Source organism: Lissotriton helveticus, chromosome 7, assembly GCF_964261635.1.
Source record: "Lissotriton helveticus chromosome 7, aLisHel1.1, whole genome shotgun sequence".
NCBI classification, from domain to species: domain Eukaryota; kingdom Metazoa; phylum Chordata; class Amphibia; order Caudata; family Salamandridae; genus Lissotriton; species Lissotriton helveticus.
The window spans coordinates 740,487,788-740,511,668 of record NC_136068.1 but is presented as its reverse complement, the minus strand read 5'-3'; the positions used below and the strand labels follow the sequence as shown (position 1 = coordinate 740,511,668).

The following is a 23,881-nucleotide window of genomic DNA, read 5'->3' as shown; positions in this document are numbered from 1 at the left end:
TTGTAATGTTTCCTTGAATTTCTTAATGATGACAAAATACAGAATATTATAGTTGAACTACACAGCCTGTGACAAAGTGACTTAGATTTTCTTTTACTTTTTTTTGCTCATTTTGTTTGGCCTTTTTATAAAGCGCAAAGTAGCACAGTCTTTCGTGAGCTGGCACATGCTTGCTAAAGCGTTGGTTTGTGCATTACCAGTTTGAGGTATGCTTATGAAGTAACGAAGACTATTGATAGAGTGCGCAGGTCACCCGACTCAGATTACCATACTCACCTGGGCCCATAAACAACACATGATGAGATTTAATCAGGTAACCTGTGCACTTACTCTAATCAGTGATTTATAAATTTCATTAGGTCCTATACCATTGACTTACCAATCCTTGTCATCGGTACCTAAAGTCCTATGGGATCAAAAGGAGTTAGAATAATAGGTAGAATAATAACATTTGCACTCGAATAATAACCACAAACTCGGGAAAGGTTTAAACTCTTTATCTAAATTTCTTAAAAGTCTTAATCCAAATATTAAACATCAGAAATCTTTCAATCAGGAAACAAATTATTAGAATGAAAATATGCAGAGATTTTATAAAGCTGTCTTTACGCATTTGACATTAGGGTGGGAAGAGAGAAGGAAACAGTACAATGACATACCCACATAGAATATTTACCTAGAATGGTGTGAAGAACTAACCCTGGCCACGGGTCAGTTTAAAGGACAGAACCCCGAAAGTGCAGGTACCATAAAGGCAAGCAGGTGGAGATCAGAATCAGGACAGGTAAAGCTAAATTGGATCAGGACAGGACCACCAAGGGCTAAAACCAGCAACAGCAGTTAAAGTTGCAACGCCTGCGTTATTCCCTCTCTGCAGCTAATAGCCAGAACGAGGTAAGAGTTATCGATTTCTCCGACAAAGTGCTTCGCCAGCTCTTCAGCTCTCAAACCCCGATCTGGGTTTCAAACCTTCTGACAGAGGGCTCCGCCAGCACCTCTGCTCCCGATCACCTATTGAGTGCGTTGGGTCAGTGACAGGTCAGCTATTCGGACAAATTAACGAGCTAAGCCTACTCTAGTTATACTATTTTCCAGGTCAGTGTACCACCCCCCACCCCAATGTTGCAAGTGTAAGGATCCCCAATTTTGATTGGACAAAAGAATGAGGAGAGGTCATCACACCATACCAAATTGAAACTTTTAGAATTACTTAATATTTGCGTTCCCGCCCATCAATTTATTTTCCCATGCACTTTTATTCCACCCAGCAATGAATATAACAATATCAAATGTATTTATGCTTGTGCAGTCCAGCTTCTTCTTGTGGGGTTGAAAGTTCACGCTCTCGTGAGCCTCATCTGGTAGGACAGTAGCTGGCATGAGTTCAATGCCACAGCTTGATTTTTCTTGCAAACTTTGCACATGCGTGGTGTGGGTTTCAAAATGGAGTCACTGATACATTTCAGGCCCAAACACGAGCTGATAGTAAAGCAGAAAAGAAACAGTTTTAGAACAAAGAATAAATGAATGCACTGTATACCACTTATCTCTACTCTATTCCCATTATTTTATATTTAACTATTGCATTTAGAGTTAATCCGAACGAACAGCTTGGCAAAAGCAGCGTTGCAAGCTTCTTGCATGTGAGGACATAGAGCAGCCATCTTAGTTCTAGTGCGCAGAAGCAAAAGATTCCCTCCAAAAGCAGAAAGTACGTCATGTCACGTGAGTGTGACCGACGCATGCGCAATAAGAAAACCCGCGTATCAGAGGCCATTTTAATGCAAGCAGATTATTATTAGTAAAAGCACATATGCAAGCTTCACCTAAATGTCATGTAATGCAATATTAATAGGACAAAACATGTTGATTAGTACATTAACGTTATGTCGAGAGAACTGAATACAAGCAAGTTGCATTACGTGTGAATCCTTGCTCCATCACTATGGTGTCTCGTTAGGGCCCACAGTAGTCCATTAATTGGTCCTGTAGTGGGATGCCTGATGCTCTGTTGTTTTTAGCTTACTATAAAGCCGTGCATTAATGTGAAGAATAGGCAGTAATGGGACTTGCAGGAAGGGAGCCAGGTCACTCCTGAAAGACATCCTATTAAACAACAGGAAACCTTCTGATGTAGCACATCATGTGTTCCCACTAACCTCTACAGCACTGACCACATAATAGAAATATTGTGATGAGCTTAGTCTCGTTAACTGTATTAAGTATATGATACAAATCGTGCTTTCAAAAATACAAGATAAGAATGCAGAAGTCAGGCTAATGTAATGGCTGTATCAATACTTGTGTAATCTTGGTTTTTCTGGCCGGTGGTAGTTTTGTCTGAGTACCTGCTGTTCTATGTTTCCACCTCATTGACTCGCCACAGAGTTCTTTGTTTCATCTGATTGTTAGCAGTGACATGACCATTCGACCCTTGTACTTCTGTTCTTCGTTATTGCCTCACGTGCTGTTTTACATCATTAACCGGATATTTTTGGTGTTGCTTCACCAAGAACCTGTTCTATTTCTTTATTGCTTTTGCGAACCTTTCTATTAGATACACAGTTTTAGAAGGATAGAGTTTTTTTTTTAATAACAAATTTGATAAATTTTCCTTTCTATACCGTTGCTGAGATACAGGTATACATACATACAGGTCCAAGTTTGATTATTTGACATTCGCTATTCATCTTCAGTACCTAGTACAATAATTTTTGTACCATAGTGCAGGGTTATACCTTTCCACATTACATTTGTGACCTGTTCGCTGATGTCCGTGTTCATTTCTGGAAAACCGCTATCTTGGTGCAACTTCACTGTATGGTACATTGTTCCATTCTGTTTTAATAACAAACATTACAAGAAACATAACTCCTCCCTCCCTCCAGCCTGCGCACTCAGACCAACTATGAGTCAATTATTATAACACCGTATGTGTGGGTCCTCCCTTCATCTGGTTATTTTACAACCATCACTTGGTCTACAGGTAGAGTTGACTGCTGTACATGTCTCCCACATCCTCTGGTGTTGTGTAACTTGCCCAATACATCTCCATGCCTCGCACTGGATTCTTCCAATGCTTTAAACTATAGTTATCTCATTTGCTATAAGCTCTTCTAACATCACATTCCACTCCATTGAGATAGGTTTTTTCTGCAGACCTCTATTTTCCTCCCTTTGTAACGCTTTGCTTTCCGCTCTGCCCCATTTAACCATCTCATTAAACCAGTCTGACGCCTCTGGTGCTGTCCTCGCCATCCATCTCATGGTCATTGTCCGCTTGGATAGAATCAGTGCTAAATTAACAAATCTATATGTGGGATTTCCACTTTTGGGCTGAGGACTAAGTCCTAGTATGTATCGTTCTAGTGAAATCTCCTTTCGTTCCGGGGCCACTGTATTTAGCATGGTAGTTATTGTTGACAAATAGGGTCTGTCTGGGACAGGTGCATATCATATGTAATAATCCTGCTGCGGCTTCCTGACATCTTGGACATGCATCAGTTGTGTCTGGGAACATTTTACTTAATCTGTGTGGAGTCAAGTATGCACGGGGTAATATCATAATTTCGGATTGCGTGATACTTTCCTCGGGTGTTCAAATATGATACCCCATTCCTTATCGGTTACTTCCCTTCCTATATCTTTATTCCATTTACCTCTGAGTTCTTGCAGTGGGATTGCCGTGTGTGTGTGCTCTGATTCCATGTGACAACCGTTGAGTCAAATGGGATGGATAGAGCGTTTTTGTGGCACATTAAATCAGTTTTGTCGTAAACATTCAGTCTGCAAAAATTGCAGTAACTCGATGCAAGTGCTGCAGTCATAACTGGGACGAAACGGAAGGACACATTTTTTAAATGTATGTACTTTGAAACTTCACCCAAACCTGACTGAAAGTTGAAGCCATTATCAGTAGAGGTGTTTGAAGTTGCAATGTTTTTCCAAACCTTTGCGAAGCAAATTCGTGAAGGGTAGCAAACCTTATCAGTTTGCCACTTGCATGTTGAGATCGTGACTTTTGATACCGGTTATGCCACTAGTATTCTTATTTAGAAAATGGTTCTACCAGAAATGTACTTTTCAGAAAATTTGGTGATTTATCACTTCGCAGTGTCAATGTGCAGAGTAAAATTCTCCAAACATTTCCCTTTACAAATAAAAAAGCTTAACAAAAGCATGCAGAGAAATATGCTGCGCATATTTTTCATGCTTGACTGCGTTAAATTGTAGTGCAATTATCCCAACCGGTGCAAATTATCTGACAGTGCAGAAAAACATGTGCTAAGCTAGACCTGGAAATGTATCATCCTTTTAGAACCGTCACAATTCGGGAACTTCGTAAAAGGTAGGTGCCTAAAACTTTTTTTTATTTTTTATTGTTCACCTGGAAGACAGTACGTACGAACTAAGTGTATACAGTACCAAATATAAATGTTTATTTAGAAGCAAATTAAAATAACGTACACCAACAAAGGGCATTACATATAATTAAGTATTGCAGAGAGACTTGCTAGGGTTATGAAGATTCTTTTAATGAACAAAAATGTAGTGAACAATTCAAACCTGCATGTTGAGATTTATAAGCTGGTGGAGGTGGAAAAGATGTGCTTTCGGTCGAGTATTTCACATCGAAGGTAACATACTAAGGAATGTGGAAAGCCAGTTGTAGAGTTAACCGTTTTGGGATATTTAAAGGAGAGCGTTCATAAAGATGTCTGAGAATGTCTGAGAGTCTTCTTTTAGCATGTCAGAGTTTTTTATTTACAGTTAGGACAGAACAAATTCTAGTCCACTCATGATCAGAGTGGATGGTTATTACAGAGATGTTCATTGGATATTCTGGTAGCCGTCGCTAAATGAGTAATAAGTTTACTTGTGACCACGTAAAGATTTTACATTTCTTTACAGAAGTCTTTTTCAAATATGGGGCCAGGCAAGCATTGCAGTCAATTTATTGAAGCTCTGAAAAACAACCAGACAGTTCTATGCTTTTCACCACAATAACACCGGCTACATTCGCCATAGGTAGACAGGCACCCCTAGACATAATTTTTGGTTACACTTTCTGTCAAATGTGTCTGACTTTTTAGATATATATATATATAATTTCTTTTTCTGATCACACACCATATGCTCAAAATTGATTCTAGTGAGATATTCAGTACTGTACATTGACAAGGGCTCACCACAGATTAGAATTGCCATTTTTAATTTAGAAGTTTATATATTATTGTACTGGTTTTAATTTGCTCACTCGTTTAAAAAGTTTGCATCTTTGACCTTTGCTCTCACAGCCTAACAGAGTGATCGAGGACCGCCATCACACCCAGGGACAGGTTCTTTGCAAAGTAGGCTGAAATGTTATCTCCATGGCCTGCTGACCTGTCCACTCACCAGGGCCCAATATATACTCAGAAAATGCAAGAAAATCACTTTCTTTGGCACCCTATGTGGCTGTTGTTAATACTGGCAGTAGGGAGGAGGGCCGGAGCCCATGGTTTACTCCGTTACACCGGGTTAAAAATGTTCGTCACTGGTTCAACCTCTTTAACTTTTTTTTTTACCACAGATGTAACCGTTTTCAAGTGCACCTCCTGCTAATTTTTCGATTGTTTAGTACAGAAAGTTACATTTGCTTTGAGTTTTCCCGGTGTAAATTCATAATCTTGCTAGCACAGCTTTCTGCCATCAAAGCAACCATTTTTAACATTTTCCCTCTCTCATTCAATAGCCACAAAAGCAGATTTGTTGTGTCTCTGAACCTAAATTGCTGCTTCTTAAACTGGGTTTGTTTTAAAATGTTTCACTGTTCTACTTGTATTGCTAAGTAGTTGCGATGAATTTCACATTTGAAGTCTTCTCTGTTTGGACTGTGCTTCATGGATCTGACAGAAGTGCACCTCTTGCCCTATTATGGAAGCTGTCTAACTTTCCTTTAAAATGGCTGACATTGACTTCAAACAAGAGAAACTTTCTGGGCCTCAGGTTTCTAATGTTATGAGTGAGTTAAATGTTCTTAAAAACTTGCAAATACCTGGAACTGTGTCCTGCTGCTGTGCGGATATCATGGAGGAAAAGCAATACCAGGAAAAGTCGATCAAGGTCTAGGGAAACACAATTGTTTTAAGATTATTGCTACATACTATGAGCTTGGTTTCATTCCAGAGAGACGAAAAGAGGTCAACCCTAAACTCTGGACCTTTCGATGTTGGGAGAAATTTTAAAATTCTCTGCAGATTAGAGAAGACCTTTCATTTATTGCAGATATGCCACAAAATGCTTGATGACAAAAGCAGAGGACCTTAAAGATGTGTCTTTCAACACTGAAGCCAGTGGATCTCGCACATTAGGGGAAAGGTAGACACATGGTGAAAGGCACAGAGGAGCAGTCATGCTTCTGCAACTTTTGGAGTCGTCAGAACAGATAGTAAGAGGGTCCAAAATTGGGAAAGTTCCCATAATCCAGGTGAGCTAGAACAAATGCCTGTACCACAATCTTATGACAGTCGAAGGAAAGAAGATGGAGAATTTTAAGGAAAAGATAAATATTATAGAACATTTGGAGGTGACCTTGTAGATTTGTGATGAAAAATATTTGCACAGTCAAACGTCTGGGTCCTTAATGGTATCACAAGGAGTGGGCATGGATCCTAAATCAGTGGGCATCAAGCAGATGACCATAATGATGGAGCACTCCCATTGCCAAAACCTAAGTTAGTTCAGTTTTAACCAATTGTTATTCATCCAACTGGAAAGCTTGGCAAAGCAGTCGTGGAACTGAGACTGAAAAGATGACATCGCCATTGAAATAAGTTGGGTGTCATTCCCATGTGACAGTAGGGTGAAACCCTCAGATTTAGGATTATGTGACGATCCTTGGAACTCTACATGACACAGACAGGAGCTCAGAACGAAAGTGAGGAAATTGAGAAACCTGATAGTATGAATTCAGAAAAGAGGCTAACTAAGCTGGCGATTTTCCATGTATCCTGCTGGCCTCGATATCCTTCAGAAGGATTGAATGAGACATTGCATTGAAGGAGGATCAGCATGACGCAGTTTCTCTGATCATCTACCATCCTAAAGTCATCAGTTACAGCAAGTGAAGGATGCTCTGTGCTGTGACGAGCAAAAGCCATATTGAGACGAATCAAGTAGTGTGTAGCCTAGATACAGTAAGGTGTTGCCCATCTCCTTTCCTGTTCCTTACTATTAGCTCCTATAAATAAGAATAGCTGAGGGAATCTAAAAGCTGTAGCAGTGCAGGAACCAGTTAACAAAGTGAAATGTGATTTTTGGAAAGATGTTCGTGTTGTCTACTCCTGCTTGTGCTACCCCCTGATCTTTTGTGTGGTTATGGTCAAGTTCTTGCACTGAAGATGTATTTTTTAACCTTGATGCCTCATGATAATGTTGGAGTGCTGCTGTTGTAGCCCCATGCCGACTTGTTACTTTGGAGCACTCTCCCCAGCACATCTTCTTTATTCTACTTCGGCTTTGTTGTCAATACTCGGAGATTGGGATTAACTTGGATCCAGGTCTCACTCCACGTTCTAATATTGGCCTTCGATACTGTTGTAACAGCTCTGTTTTCGGTTATAATTTTTGGAGAGTCCTTAGTCAGTTAAGCCTTGATGACGTCATCATGCTAACTACCCAATGACGAAAAAGGTGTTGGCTGAACTCCTTATGATGAATATATAATATCATTGATGTTGGAAAATCTCATGAGACCGTTGATGTTGGGAATGTTCATGGATTGTATGAAAAGTTCATCGGATGTGAAGAACGTTTGGAATCGTATGTCATTGGACCTATATATGGATTAAAAGTGGATTTACTGCTACTTACCTAGTTTGGACATTAACGTATCTTTACTGTTTGAGTGCTCGGGCTATTGTTTGCACACTGAATACCCTTCTAGTGAGGAGCCTAATCGGGTTGTTTGGTAACCAACCCCAGTCCTGGAGCACTGTTTGTGATACTTTTGCTTTCTACTTTCCCTAGATTTATTGCTGAACACCTATTGCTGTAAACCGGTTACCATATCCTTACTGCAAGTAAAAGCTAGTTAATATGTGACCTTGAGCTGCCTTAACTTTAAAGAGGTGGTGGCTTCTGCCAGTGTTCATTTGCACTATGCCCGCTTGTTGCCTGAAAAAAATACTTCTGAGGAGAAAAAAAGTTAATTTGTGTAGTCCTAGTTACAAAAAGCATTGACTATGCCAAAAGGTCTGGTATTTTAGTTGTGCACATTATTTTGTATTGACGATAAAGCGATCTTTTGCAGGGGGAACTGAGGCCATCCGTACAAAGCATACATGGTGACGGTAGAACTGCTGTTATTAAACTGTGTCTGTTTATACAGTGATCGACTGACATTACTTATGTTCATTGTATACTTTACTTATGTTCATTGTATACTTTAATTTGGATTGTGGTGTCACTTCAGGGGGCACAGTATAGGCTTTTCTGAATCTCGGTACTGTTTCAGGCAAGTGTACACTGACTAAAAGGAATGATGAAAGTTAGATGTGGGCCACGTTTAGAACTGAGCTAGTAAATGAAGACATTGTTGAAGGACTGCACACAACTCTATTAATTTTGAGTGTTATACTCTGGTTTTAAAAGAGAAAAACTGGAAGTTATGACGTGCTTTCGTGCTGAACTGCTAAGCACGTGCTCGTCTATTCCTGCTTCACTATGGCAACGGAGGAAGGGGTTTGGGGAAGAAGATTGCTATCCCTTTCCTGATACCAATGCATCTAACTCAAGTTAGGTGTGTTTGTGCATACATTCCACGCCTCACATTGTTGTTAGGTCTGACTGTAGATCACTGGTTTCCTATTCGTGTAATACTAACTGGCAAGAGATCAGGGTGCTGACTGAAAATCTGACCAGTGGGCCAGTATAGCGCAGACCTGAGTAAAGATTGCACAGCACTTGGTAAGGATCATCCAAAGCAGGCCAGAATGCAAATATCTCAACTAGTCAAAATTTGTATGTACTTAACGTTGATATGGAAATGGTGCTCCAGTTTGAACTCTGATTATTTTGGAGCTCACAGCAGCAAACTAGTTACATATGGGCAAAAGCTTTAAACGGGGGAGAGGGGAGTAACTTAACTGTGCTGCTGAAAGTTGGTGGTAGGGTCACAAAGTGGTGTGGGAAAAGGGGTGTCTATGCTCCCAAATGTAACATTGCCATTAGTAAACCTGCTAAACCAGAATGCAGGTGACACCTGCAAGACAGTTAGAAAGCAGAGTGGGGAAACAGAAGTGGATGGTACCGGCCAGTCCAGGGCTCACTTTGTGCTTCTCTGACAGTGTGGACACTGAAGACTTGTAGTGACATCAAGTGATTGCGCAGGGCTGAGCTGGAAAGCTAGAGCATGAGGCATAGGCCTGTTTCCCCTGGCCCTCTTACTACTCCAGCTATGATGTTTGCAAGTCATAATGGTACACCAATGCCTGCCCCAGGACACCTTTTTTTTGCATTAGCGAAGTGCCCCTTTTGTAGTTATGTAAGTTGACATTCATATCGCATATTAGCCACTGATGTGGCCTTTTCGCACTGTTGCCTTGTTGGGTTGTGCATTGTTGCAGGCCCTGGACTGCACATTTTTTCTGCCACACTACTGTGGACTGGCTGTGTGTGTGTGCTTAGCTGCACTTTGTGGGATGTGTGGAGTATATGCTCCGGCATTGTCCTCAGGTTAGTGAAACAGGTGGAGAAATTAGAGTAGACGATGGATAGGTTTGTTTACAAGCATAGCCTCGCAGCAAGAGCAAAAATTATCTTCACTAAGACCTCAAATGTAGACCAGAGCCTCCTTTTTCTATCAGCTCTTTGTTCTACTTAATGCGCTATACCTGCAGCATAGCCCTCTTCTAAGTACTTCTGTTAGTATTGGACATAGGGATTTTTGCTTAAGTACCTGCTTCCTACTCTTGCCAGTACCAATTCTCTCCCCTTGAATGACAGATCAAAAGCCTCCAGTTAGAGATCATTCTGCTCCTCAGCCAGACCATCTTACCTATTCATCGTCCACCTAGCTAATATTCGAAGATGACCATAAAGGCAACATTGTGACTCTTCAAAGCATCCAAAATAAATATATGCCTTGTTTTATTCATGATTCATAAAAGGGGGTGGTGATGGACAGAGCATCTGAATTAAGCAGAACACTCCTACCCAGTCAAAAGATCAGGGCTTGATCCATCACCGTTTTTTAGCTCACTGCACCATCCCAGTTCAGATCACCACCCCCTTTTATGGATCGTTTTGGCCACTACAGGTGTGGAAGGGTATGCTCAGACATGAGTCCCTTGCTCACTGCACCATCAGGATTCAAGCAAGCCGGGCCGAAGACAGCTGCAATGCCAGAAACCGGTCCCCGGAAGCTTGTTTCCTTTCCAGTAAAGAATTGGCTTGGTAGTTTGGTCTGCCCTGTTCCCATGATGCACTGGGCCAGGGCCAGACTAATTTGCATGTAGCCAGGTTCTGAACTGGGATGGTGCAGTGAGCTAAAAAACGGTGATGGATCAAGCCCTGATCTTTTGACTGGGTAGGAGTGTTCTGCTTAATTCAGATACTCTGTCCATCACCACCCCCTTTTATGAATTGTTTTATTCAGGCCTTATCTTGACACCGACAGCAAAAGCTTTAATAAGTTGCGTTTAGTTGGAGTGCCATAGTGTGACACCCGGTATTGTCGCAACCAAAAATAGTTTTATTTGGCCATACGGTTCAAAACACATGTTGCTGGTTTGTGGTGACCTGAGTGCCTTGGGGTATCAAATCATTGGACATATAGATACAACTGTATAAGGGAATTGAAAGAAGTCGGTTTAGGAAGAAATCCATGTTCAAAGATAGGCCTACACAAGCACTAAAAACTACAACTCAGAGCGCAAGTAAAGAAAACTGTTGATTTCATAAAGCAAACCATTGTTTCACAAATTAAAGGCTTGAATTTTCAAGCAGTAGTCAGAAAGTTGTGCATTTTATGCAGAATACAGCAAGCTGGAAGTTTAGGGCACAGATATTCTTGAAGTTTTTAAGCTGCCTAAAGGTGTGAATGGAAATAAATGTGCTGCACCAAATAAATGTGCTAGCTTTATAGGCAGCAGATTTGGTAATAATTTTTGGCAACCGATAAACTGGGATTTTATGCCAGTTAGATAGCAGGCTGTGAATTTGTGTGCCTAGCAGTCAAGTGATCTATGACTAGTCATGATGATTACACAGCCAAAAGACCCTTGTGTTCATTAGCCTTTTCATTCTGAAATGTTATTGCTGCATTACAAAGAAATTATAGATCAGGATAGGTCGGGTCTGAACTTCTGGTCGTCTGATCAAATGATCAGGAAAACGTAAGGGTAACCACTGTGCATTCTGTGATGTAATAGATTTCTGATGTTTTGCTTGCAACTACTTCTTCTAAGGCAGCTGTAGACCCCAGCCAGGCCACATTTCCATTCGCTGGATGCAGGCTCAGCAATATGCAGAACCGGATGTTGTTGTGACTGTCTTGCATGCTCCTGATTGCTGTTTAGAAAATCAGAGCCATTGTGTGAAGGCACACTGCCTGTATATTTTTTGAGGTCCTGCTGTTATCTAAGGAAGAAAACGTAATCCACTTTGCCTCCCTATATTTTTTTGCAAGTACCTCCTAATCTATATTGTCCCCTTCCACCACTAACCAGCTCCTGATGTTAATCGTTATTAACAACTGCAGCATACTGTGTGTTTTGAACATTGTTTGGTGCCCTTTGACACAGTCGACAAACACAGAAGCTCAAGTTCCATGCAGAGTTTTTCATAGATACTTCAAAAATGTATTGTAGCATAAATAGCATGTCAAGGCAATTTCAGGTTCCTCACCTTGTGAATATCTGCAGGCGTGAGTGTAGATGTGGAAACTCAGAAAGCGGTGCTCATGCGTGTATGTAGATTGTGGCCTGCTGCCCCATTAGGAAGTGACAAAACCACACTGTATATAAGGGCCACCCATGCTTGCTGACGTCCTTTTCTTTCGTAGACTTTTTGTGCCCTCAGACGCAGAGCCCATCAGCAAATTGGAAGAATCAATGTATAGATTCCTAAATGGTGCCCTTTCTAGAAGGAAAAGATTATATTGCAGAACTAGGAGGTGAGAGGGTGGTGGTGGGGGGGGGGGGGGGTTATGCGATTCAAGAGTTTTCAGCAGAAAGAGTGTTATGGAAGGTAAGTAACTAACTAGAGTCTGCTTAGTGAACATGTGCACTGATACCCACATAGCAGCCTGACATATATCCAGGACAGGTACTTGTGTGCCAAAGCACTGGTAACAGTCTTGGCTGACCTTCTGGAGGCTACTTCTTAGTCCCTGCATAGCAAATCTTAATACAGAGGGCTATCCATGGTGATTATGGTCTGTTTCTGCTCCTCCTTGCCTTTCTTTTCTCCAGCGAATCCCACAGAGCTGATCGTCCACCCAATATCCTTGTTATGATTGATGTAAAAGCTCACTGCTCTTTTGGGGTCCAAGTGGAGTAGTCTTTCTTCCTTGTTCAAGGGATGAAGTAGAGCACAGCATGTCGGAAGAGCAATAGCTTGTCCAACACAAAAAGGCGTCATTAGCTTCAGCAGGAATGAAGCTCAGGCTCTCAACACAAGTATGTCTGGAAAAAAGGTGGTATAAGACTGCTGAACTGACTGGGTCTGAAGCTTACTCACATTTATTTATTTATTTTTATGTTGTATCAGAATGCTTTACAGGAATCCCAGAAGTATACAAGACATTCAGGGGGGGAGGGTGGATACATAAGGGATACAAACAAAAGAACAACTAAATACATTTCACGAGAAACAAGGGTCCCAGGTTCCATGGTGGGATGCCCAGAGGTGCCGGGTGGTTAGTGTCTGGGTAATCCAAGTGGAGGCAGTAGTCGGAAGGGGAACAAGGTCGCTGTAGTGATTCCAAGGCAGAATTTAGGTGAGGAATTTACCCATTAGGAAGCTTTTGGCATCCTTTTTGAAGTGTGCCAGAGAAGGAATTCTTCTAATGGCAGACAGGAGTGAGTTCCATATTCTTGGTGCAGCCCCAGAGACGCCCCGATTGTACTATTTTTCTTTTTTCCCCGCAAATGTGCTGGTTGAGCAAGAGGTCTCTGGCGGACCGGGAGTTTCTGGCTTCTCCGGATACCACAAGTTTCTGGGCCAGACATGCAGGGGAGCTTGAGTATAGTGCCTTGTGCGTGATACATGCCAATTTAAGTTGGAGACCGGCCTAAAGAGGAAGCCATTTCAGAGCTTTCAGATGTGGTGAAATGCGGTCGAATTTCCTTGAGCATGTTATTAGTCTGGCGGCCGTGTTGAGGCAGGCATTTAAAGGTGCCAGGGAGATCTTGGGTATACCCAATAGGGTAGAACAGCTGTATTCCAGTCTAGAAATGACTAGTGCTTGGACTGCCCTTTTTAGGTCTGGAGTATCAAGGAAAGGATTCAGTTTCCTTTGGTAGCTCAGGTGAAATCTGGTTGAATTTGCCATCGAGTTGATGGGGTCCTGCATGTTCAAGTTGCAGTCGAGGGTTATTCCAAGGGATTTGGCTGAGTTGATGTAATTGTGACCAGAAAAACAGTTTTCAGTTTCAAAAGTCATAATTAAGGCTTCCAGTTTTGCGTTTTTACTGTTTTTTACAGATACACGCAGACTGAAAACAATCTATTTCTTGTCTATATTTATCTTTAACCACTTGCATGCTAATGACAAGGTGAACTCGTCATGGTGCACAGTTAAGCTGTGCTCATGACAAGGTCAACTCGCCATGTATAATGGGATTTACAAATATGCAGCACAGCACGGGAAAACCCCTTAGCAGCCAAGTGGTTAAAAGTGGAAATATACAGAAAAATGTGCTTCTTGTGATTGACTCTCCTTGTGGCCCTTCATGTATTCCAGATCAATTGCTAAGCAGTCACTGTGGAGATTTTAAAACAAGATGAGAAGCCCTTAAATGCAGGCATATATTAAAATATATTTATATATAGTGCTAACATTTTTACCTGTTGGAGTAGCATTCTGTTATATTTACTTGCTTAATTTGCTAAAATGCGACAGACATCAAAATATACACTAAATAATGTAAAGCTAGAATACAATGCCATTAGCAAAGCAAATGGCTTTAACTTAATAAAAGGCGAGACCTATTGCATTTTCAATGCTTTTATGTGGAATGGCGCCTGGCTGCCAAGATCACATCAATGTCTTTGAAAGGAAGATTAAAGGAGATTAACTGCTGCTACTCAATCTCCACGCATTGAGGTGTAGAATGCACAGATGCGGGTGCAAGACCCTGTCCTTCTATTGTGATAGAAGGTCCTTCCAAAGCAGCAGCGTGATGGAAGGACAGGTGCTACAGCCCAGAAGTTTGAGGTACCACACAATCCTGACCCAGTCTGAAGCAAATAAGATGGCTTACGCTTGATCGTTCCTGACCATCTTCAGAATTCAGGGAGGAGAGGTAGCTGCAAGAAGGCATAAAGGACAGCCATGCTCCCCTCTAGGCAGAATGCTTCAACAAGCCTTTTTGGGAACTTTAAACCACAAAAGTGATCACACTGAGTTCTTCGCAATGGTGAAGAGATTGAGCTGGGGTTCTTCCCGCTGCTGGAATACACTCTGTGCTACCTCTGGCTGTAGCTACCATTTATGATCCACTTGGTGTCACTAGTTGAATTAGTCGGCCCTGGTGCTCAAAGATCTTGACAGGTGGTTGCTGGACGGCCCAGTAAGTTCCTGAGGTGTAGAATTTCCTGGTCCAGGGCCCAAAACCCCACCCCGCGCTGCTTGCTGCAGTACCACACGGCAGTGTCTTTGAAAACCTGCACCAGCCTCTCATTTGATGGTTGGCAGGAAGGCCATCAATACCAAGGTAATCGACCCCCAAATTCAAGCATATTGGTGTAGAGGCGGGCCTCTGCTGGAGAGCCGAACCCTCTGATCGCCACCTCTCCCAAATGGCCTCCCCAGCACAGCAGCAATGTGTCTGTCACCACCATCAGATCTGGGTGGGATAGGAAAAGGACTCCACCGCTGGTCTAAATGCAGTCGAGCAGCCACCACTGCAGGTCTTTTTGCAGTTTTCAAAATTCTTGGTGCCCAAAGGCACTGAGGAGGGTGCCGAAAACGTGTTGAAGATGAGTAGCATGCACTCTTAAAGGTCTTGATCTGCTGCAACGTTGCTGACCTGGAAAGTTGGGATGCAGTGGGATCAGGGTTGGAATTGACTTCTCGGTGGAACAGGAGCGAGACTGAACGGTACGGTGATGTTTTTGCACCTGCTTTGCTTGGACTTTTTGTGCTCTTTCCTTGAATTACTGAAGGCTTTGACCACGAAGAAGATGTTTTGCAGAACTGACATTGGGAGAGGGTCAGCACTCTCGACTTTGACTGGCGTGACACCTGAATGCGGTGTTTTGCCACACAGGGCTTCACCTCACATCACTGGCCGGCTTTTGGATTTACTTGCAGGCAGTCTTCACAGGCCTTGGGAGTTGTGAGCCAAACCCAAACACCTAAGGCACACCTCATGGGAATCCGTCACAGCTAGCGGTTTGTGACAGTTCCTTCAAGGTTTAAACCTGTAATGTTAAGACATGTTCCCTTGCACACAGATTTATTGAGAAAAAAATCTACTCCGAGATTAACATGAACAGGGCATCGGATCTGCAGGTAAAGGGTTTGGGAGGAGGAGAGAAGAAAGGATGTGATGTAAGCATGCTTTAGTGGCGTTTATATGCAGCTCTGTACACTTCCGGAGTGGAAAAAGTTAATGCGGAGCTGCGGACGCCACCTACCGGCGTGCAAGAGCACTGCTTTTCGAATATCCATATTAATCTGACACCTGGGGATAATCACAAAATAAGTAGTCTATGGTTAGATAATGTATTCACCAGAAAGGGTGTTTAGGACGGTCGTTAATTTGTTCTTCAGTTAGACTGCATGAGACTATGTGAAAATGTGCAGAGTGCATGCAACCTATTTCTTTTTGAATAGCTGTGAGTTACCACCCCAACCTGTTCTTTTCAAAAGATGGTGTGTTCTCAGATGACCCATGCCACAAGGACGCAGCGCTGCATTCTGGGACTTTCCTCTTACATGTCATTGTAATGCGGTGGATACGTTTTAATATTTCTTGGTGAAAATCAGGATTACAGTTGGCTGAAAGCATTAGCTTTTTAAGTGCCTTGGGTCAAGTACAATGTTATTAGCGGCATTCAGTCATTCTGTAACCTTGGCTTCCAGAGAGCAGTATCTGGAGCTCTATTCCGGGGTGCAGGAAAGATGTGCTACAGTGTGCACAAAGGAATGCATAAGATTGAAATTAAAATTGTGTGTTGAAACCTTTTCTGAAAATCTGTTTCCATTTCTATGATTTTTTTATCCAAAAGGAATGGCATTATCTGATCTGGTCCGATGGGGCCTTTCACCTGAAAACTAGTATTTGCCAAGCCCATAGGTCTGGCATTGCCCGGCCGGCTTTTATCTCTTATCAATGTTGGTTTTGTTTTGCTTTTTTGCAATACTTTGTTTGGAAAGCTTCTTGACTTTGATCAGTCTTTAAAAAAACAAACACATTTGCTAAAAACGAAAAAAATGTTATTCCCCTTAAGAAACATATTGCTGTAACTGTTCCTTTGCATTGAGGGGGAACTACTTTGTATGATCATGTGCTTCTTGTGAAAGGGCAGAATTACGTCACTCACAATGAAGTAACCCAAAGGCTGAAGTGGGCTGGCTCGCTGCTCCTTGCTGTATTTTATGGTGGTGGAAGAAAAATGTGAATGACATAATAGACCAGTGAATGAAAACTACAGTCTGAAAGCTCCCACAAGTTTATTATGCATATAAGTTTAGTAAACTCCAAAGGTCTTGCCTAATGTCAGAACTAAATATGTGTGCAGTCCCCTTTTTGTCGTTTTTTTATTTTGCATTTTACAGAGAAGATGCCATAATCCCTCACTATTTTATTTATTTACACTCTCTTAGAACCTGCTCATCTTTCTGGTGTAATTTTCGCCTGTCTATATTTTCTCCAGTATGCTTTTTCTTTTATTGTTCTGTTCTGTTGCCCCTGTCAGCAATCACCTCCTCCTTCTACTCAGTTGTTGCCTATGTCCCCCTTCTCAAAACCTCAGTGTCTCTTTCTCCCCAACCTTGCCTCTAGTCCTTCTTGCCTGTTGTCTTCTGTGCAGTTGGCCTGAAACCTAGTTTGGTATGCACCCCAGTTTCCGCTTCCTGGTTGAGTTACTGTAGACATGGAAGACGGACTACGCAGAACTTGATTAACCAAAATGTGTGTGATGTGCACTAGCAAACACATTCTCTTTCTAATATATTATTAATATTTTGAGCCTAAGTGACTGCATAGGTTGTATACCTATAATTGCAACGGGTGCATTGCATTTCTTCTAAAATACCATGTAACACCCACAATGTTGTATTCAGAGGAACATCTCACATACATCTAAGGCTAAAGAGATGCACTAGCACAAAATATTGTCATCCGTCCCCAGATTCTTTTGAACGGAAATTCACTGTGCCTACTCATCAACACCATACTAATTTTATTTAGGCCCTGTTAACAGTACACTGTGCAGACCACCCTGGTACAATCAAAGCCACATAGTTGAATATGTATTGACACCTCAGCAGCACATCCATATAAGATGCAACCCATGACATCATCACATGCACATTTCGTCAAGCCAATGTCTACGCATTTGCCACGTTAATTTAATTTCCTTTCACCAATCCACATATCAACCATTTTGAAACCGGTAATCTACTGCACACACATGCAGTGAACTTTTCATGAAAGCCACTCCCAACACAATGGGGCTTAGTATCCTAATCCACCTTGACTCTGATTAGTGAGGATCCCAGACCGTACAGGGTGCCTAGGTTTCGAAACTGATAGCTGATCATACAGCTGAATGAAATGGCTTTAAAAATGCACATTATTTAACCACTTCCGTGCTGATGACGGAACCGCTCCGTCATCAGCCGCGGTAGCGCTGTGCTGATGACTGAGCGGTTCCGTCATGGGCCGCCCGACGCGCCTGCGCGGCGCTGATTTCGCGCCTGCGGGCGCGTTCTATTGAGCGGGCGGGGCCATGACGGAACCGCTCCGTCATCAGCACAGCTCAACCGAGGCTGGTGACAGAGTGGTTCCGTCACCAGCATGGGCGCGCGGCGTGGCCCCCCCGCCCCCTTAGCGCTTTGGTGGAATAGCCGCCACAGCGAAGGTGATACCATGATAATTAAATGTGCGTGTCGTGCTGTCCAGCGAGTGTCTGAAGTCCTGGCACATATTATTCATACTTTATGGAGTTGCTTTTCTACACAAACTACGTTTGGTGTTTATTGTTGACCGTTTCATTCAGCTTCGTTTTCCTGTTTTCAAAGTCATTGTGTTTTTATTGTTATTTAGCATAAAGGCTATTTACAGCAAGGACCTAATCTTAATATGCTTTTCTTTGAGGACAAGTGTACTACTGCTTATTTTTTTATTTTTTATACTGTCATCAGTAAAGACAGTAGTTGCCTCTTTGGCGTAGTATAACAGTTAAGCTGCCCCCCCCCCCACCCTTCTCAAAATCAATTTTTAGTGTATCTTTAGAATTCTGCGGTAGAAAATGAAGTGAATGTGTGTTTTTCATCAATTAGTAGCTGGAAAACGGGTTTGCCATTGAATTCTGTGCTCTGCGGTGATCGTTGGTGTGTGAAGGACGTGGTTACAGGCAGTTCTTTTCGCATAGTCTAGGGCTAGGCACTTAATCACGGGAGAGCACACATGGAATGGTCCTTTCATTCTTCTGTGTATGCAGTGCTTGTTTCTGTACTGTTGCAAACGGCCTCAATTCTTAGAAATGGAATATAATGGCGTTTTATGCAAACGGCACAAGCTGTATATACTAATCCTTACTGCAGGTTACCTAAGGTTAATCAGCTGACTACAGAAAAAGCTGACGCTGTGAAAGAATCTAAGGAGCACTTTTATTTTGTTGGTGGTTGAGTACAGAGTGAAGCCAAAACGCTGCTGAACTTTTAATTGTACTCTTGGGGCAATGCCGCCACCTTGTGGACATTTGTAAATTAAGCAGGGACACCACACATTGCTTATGGTGTTTTCTCTGTATCTAAAAGGGGATCTTTTGTGTTGTTGTTTGAATCTCTATTGTATTTTCTGAATTTTTTTTGTACATACATTGTATTACACTTACTGAACATTCGGAAGAGAAGTACGCGCATCACAAGTACGTCTCGTATCACGCTGAAGTGTAGTTGTACAGAGATGTGTGGAGTCAGATTCATTACAATAATTATACTCCACAAAAGAACGGAGAAGAAAGAAAACTACATTGCATATAAATGAGGCTGTCCGCCACAATAAAGGGGAATGAACAAGTAAAGGGAGTCCGCAGCACATGGGGGTGGGTGGGGGCGCACGTATCTTCTCTACGTAGAGACACCCCTTCAGCACAGGAACATGCATGCCTTCATGGACATCTCCCAGGCGAAGATAGTTTGTGGTGTCCGCGATCTCCATCCCCACGTGATTAGACGCTTGGCAAGAATCAGGCCCAAGTCTATGAACGAGTTGTGGTGCTATGTTTTTTGTCTCTACGAATTCGACCTAGCAGACAGGCCGCCCAGTTGTGGGGCACCTGCCTCTCCCTAGAATACGCAAGGCGAGAAGTCTCCCAGCCATTATTTGTGGCGGGAAGGGCAGTCCCACAGCATGCGTGTGAGGGTAGCGACAGGTTGAGCGTGGCCAGGGCAGGCAGCTTCGGAGATAGTAACAGTTTGTTTTTGCAAGTGTAAAGTAGGCTGTGTGAAATATGTAATACTGAATAAGGCAAAAGCTGGCATTTCGCAGAATAAGGGCGGGGTACTCAGTCATGTTCGACTAGTCTTGGTGTGTGCAAGGGTGGCCTAAATCATTCTCCCAACGAGTGCACAATAGTGATTGTGTGATTGTGTGTGTGTGTGTGTGTGTGTGTCGGTGTGTGTGTGTCGGTGTGTGTGTGTCGGTGTGTGGGTGTCGGTGTCGGTCGTCAGCAAACCCGTGCTTCAGGTGATGGCCTGTGCCCATGAGATGGAGATACTGGATGGTAGGGTGTATTGGGCGTTCACATGCTAAAAAGGGATCATAATACAGCGTATTCGAGTCACACAATGGTCAAAGTCTAAATAAGGTTGTGGGAGTGGAGGTGTAATGCCCATTTGTGTCCAACTTTCTAAATAAATTGTCTTCAGATTAATCGGACATAAATGTAGTACACAATGGAATTGTTTGGTTAATGCTGGAGGGTTTAACTGCGAGCCTTAGTCAGCCTAGACTTAACCCACAAGCACAGACTTCAATCCACCGAGACCTTTGATGGAAGAGGACAACCATGCATGTTGGGGTGAGTGGCCCATCATTATGGGTCCGAGGGCTACCATCTACAAAGTGTCTGCGCTGCCATGGTGTCTTCTGTCTTGCCAAGAAGTACCAATGGTTCCTGTACGCGCAGAAGGGATGTGACTGCTTGACTTGAAATGGCGCCTACTGGCAGTCCACAGGAGGAATGACTTCCAGAATGACGTTTGGCAGGCAGGTCCTCAAACGTTTTGCAGTTGGAATGAGTAGTCATTGCAGGATACTTCATGGAAGTCCAAATGAAAGTGTGCTGTCACTGGGCCTCTAGGAAAGAGGACCTGGATCATCTGCTTCTATGGGAGCCACAGTGAGTTAGATCAGTGCTCACATTTACTGTTGAGTTGTGGATCTACAAGGTTATCAGTGAACGGGTACTGAGCAACTGGTCCGTTAGCAGCTACGGAAATACAGACCGCCCATAGCACTGCATGTACTGAGCAGGGGAGTGCTAAGTGGCGTAGGGCATTTCTTGCTTAAGAAAATAAATCATCCCCAAACATATATTCATGGCCGACCAGTCCAGATTTTTGCTCCTGCTGATATAATTTGACACGTGACTCCCCCTTATTTCAACCTTGATATTCCCTAAATACATTGTCTAACAATCCTGCCCCCCCCACCCCCCCAACAAAAAAAACAAACCAAGAAAAACAATAAGCATATACATCTTCGGGCTATCTGAGATGAAAAACATGCTTCTTTATTTGGCCATTGCCAGCTACACGCACACTCTTTCTCAGGATGTAACACATGCCACTCGGTGGATCCCTGATAAACTCTGATAGACCCTGTGAGGGTTTTCATTCAGCTTTCCTGCAGATCAGGTGGTGAGATCTCATTATGTTCAAATGCAGTAGCATTCAGAAATATTACATTTCCCATCTACCATCTACCATAATAGGACTACCATGGCAATCAGTCAAAAAGAAATTGGTCTTTAAGACTCTTTCTATGCGTGGCCGTTTAATTTGAATGGACGCTATGTGCAAATTCCATTAAATCTGGTGCGAGGTGAACGACCTAAAAGATTTTTTCCTGGCCCGCTTGCTCAGCTGCTGCCTGGATTTGCTGCACATTGGGCCAGAAATGCTGAGAGGCGAAGAACATCTAGACCCTGCAGAACGTTCTGGGAGTGTCAGTCCAAGTCTGCACTACTGGTTCTTTCTAGTCACAAATAATTTTATGTTAAACTTCAGTTCTCCCGTCTGGACTTAAAACGATCACCAGGATATTTTGACAACCACATTGAAAGCTGGACAAGCCAGTATCGTTAGAACGTTTAAGCAAGTATAAAACCCGCTTCAGCTATTCAGTTACCGGTGTATCATACCCGAAAACACTGTACCACTTGCCGAAGCCAGTGTGAAAACTTCATAGGTGGAATGTCATAGGAAGACTACCCTAAACTGCAACCCTTCTGCCTCGGCTGTATGACTAATAAAGGATTCATTTACAGTAAGATTAACGGTGGAGTTTGTGGGTAAACAAACAATAGGAAAGCCATCCTCTTTGATTATTATCTTTGGTGAACCCAGTCCTTTAGGTTCTGAATTAGCAAATCCACCTCCTCCTCAACGCACAAGCGAGGCACTGATCAGAACAGAGAAAGCAGACTAGATTTCAGTTGCCCATGAACTCATAAAAAGGCTAATGGCTGCTAGTGCTGCCAAGAGTGAGATTCCATAGACTACCTTTTCCCGCAAACCAGTCAGTTTGAGCATTTACCACCATTACCCCTTTAAAAAATGTAAATCTGCCTCCTCAAGAAGACCGTCTTTATTCCACTGCTTATTAAAGGACTATGCTGTTCCACCGACACATAAGCAAAGATGATAAGTCTTAGATTTGTTGGAAACATTGAAGAGTTCAGCCGCATTAGTTGTTTCTCCACTAAATCAAGAGGTAACATGTTATTGTGTGCTAGGATCCATATGTACCAGGATTTGGAGTTGAGTGTTAGGCTGACAACGCTTCAAGTATGCCGATATGTAATGAGCGTCATAAATTATCGCACTACTAACTCATTGATTAGGTTTATAATCAGCAGAGAGACCAGGAATCCACACTCTGCAGAAATCCTTGGAGACGATGCACACTGTAATGCTCTATCCAGCTAAACTAGTTCCTGTCCCTATCTTCCCTTTTAGATCCCCTTTTTCCATCTCTCCTTCCTTCCATCCGTCCTTCCCTCGTAGGTACATCCTCCCATCTTTTATTTGCACAGCAGTTTGTAGCAGCTTACACGTTTTAATCCAAATGGATGACCTGGCATCAGCTGGAATGGGCAGATCATTTTATCACGTGCAGGGCTGCTTGAGTCACAAAAATAGACCCTGAGTTCATTAAACCTACACTGTCTTCACAAATCCATCTCATCATATGTAGACTCCACTGATGCAGTCTAGCCTACAGATGGTGTGACTGTACTTCGTTAGTCTTCGTTCACAATAAAGTGATTGTTTTAATAGGTTTATGTACAGTGCTAGGCTTGATGTAAAATAGTACATTTTAACACAAATTGGGGACAGTGCAGATGAACCCTATTCTGATATTCTTCACTCTGTTCAGAAACTAAATTGTATTCTTATGTTTAGTTACAGAATGAAGAGGAGCCAGGAGAGCCTTCACAAGCAGGAACCGATGCCCCACCGCCATACAGCAGTCTTACCGGAGAGAATGGAGGTATCTGATAAAAAAATTGGTGTCCTTTTTGTCTCCTTAGTTGTTTATGCTCTGGCAGCAGATATTCATACCGTTTCATGTTGATTTATGGTCCCTGTTGACATGAGTGTCCATTTGTACATCTTGCTTCAAAGAGTGCTCTTGTAGATACTGTCAACACTAAAACATGGTACTTTTGTTTGATGTTCCATACTTTATTAAAAATGCAAATGTAAAATGTTGCCAATTGACAATATTTCCACCTGGGAAAAATGTAACTGGCAAAGGGTTCTACATGGGGGAGACCTCTCTAACCCATTTCTCTATTACACTTTCATCACATTGTTATTTTCAAACCAACCTGTCCCCTTCCTCACAGCGTACTGATATTCCTACTCCTCCTGTTGTAGGGTGGGATTAGTATTCCATCTCTGTCATCGGATTGTCCCTTCTCCTACAAGCCTCTCTTCCAGTCCCTGATCCCAGTACAAATGCCTTTAACTGGGTTGAGAAATTTAAGGAAGGGCAAGCTTCGGTGATCCTCTAGGGAAAACGTCCGGGAAGTGCCACCCAATATCCATTGTGGCACAATTGGCACACAGTGGTCCATGGACTTGGCAAATAGCAGGTATGCTGGTTGGCCTGGAGACAGTGTATATGATGTTGCTTCTACCCCTCTGATTGACTGGACTAGCTGAGATGAAGGTAGCTAGATAGAGCATTAAGTATTGAGATGGGCGCTT

General features: G+C 42.6%; 1 protein-coding gene across 1 annotated transcript in view; it reads left to right on the top strand.

Moving 5' to 3' along the window:
* Positions 1 to 23,881, top strand: part of NDFIP1 (Nedd4 family interacting protein 1) — a 217,433-nt gene that overhangs the window by 74,531 nt on the left and 119,021 nt on the right. Inside the window, exon 2 of the mRNA XM_078653068.1 lies at positions 23,072 to 23,159. Within this exon, the coding sequence (XP_078509194.1) occupies positions 23,072 to 23,159 (88 nt within the window). The remainder of the gene's footprint in view (positions 1 to 23,071; positions 23,160 to 23,881) is intronic.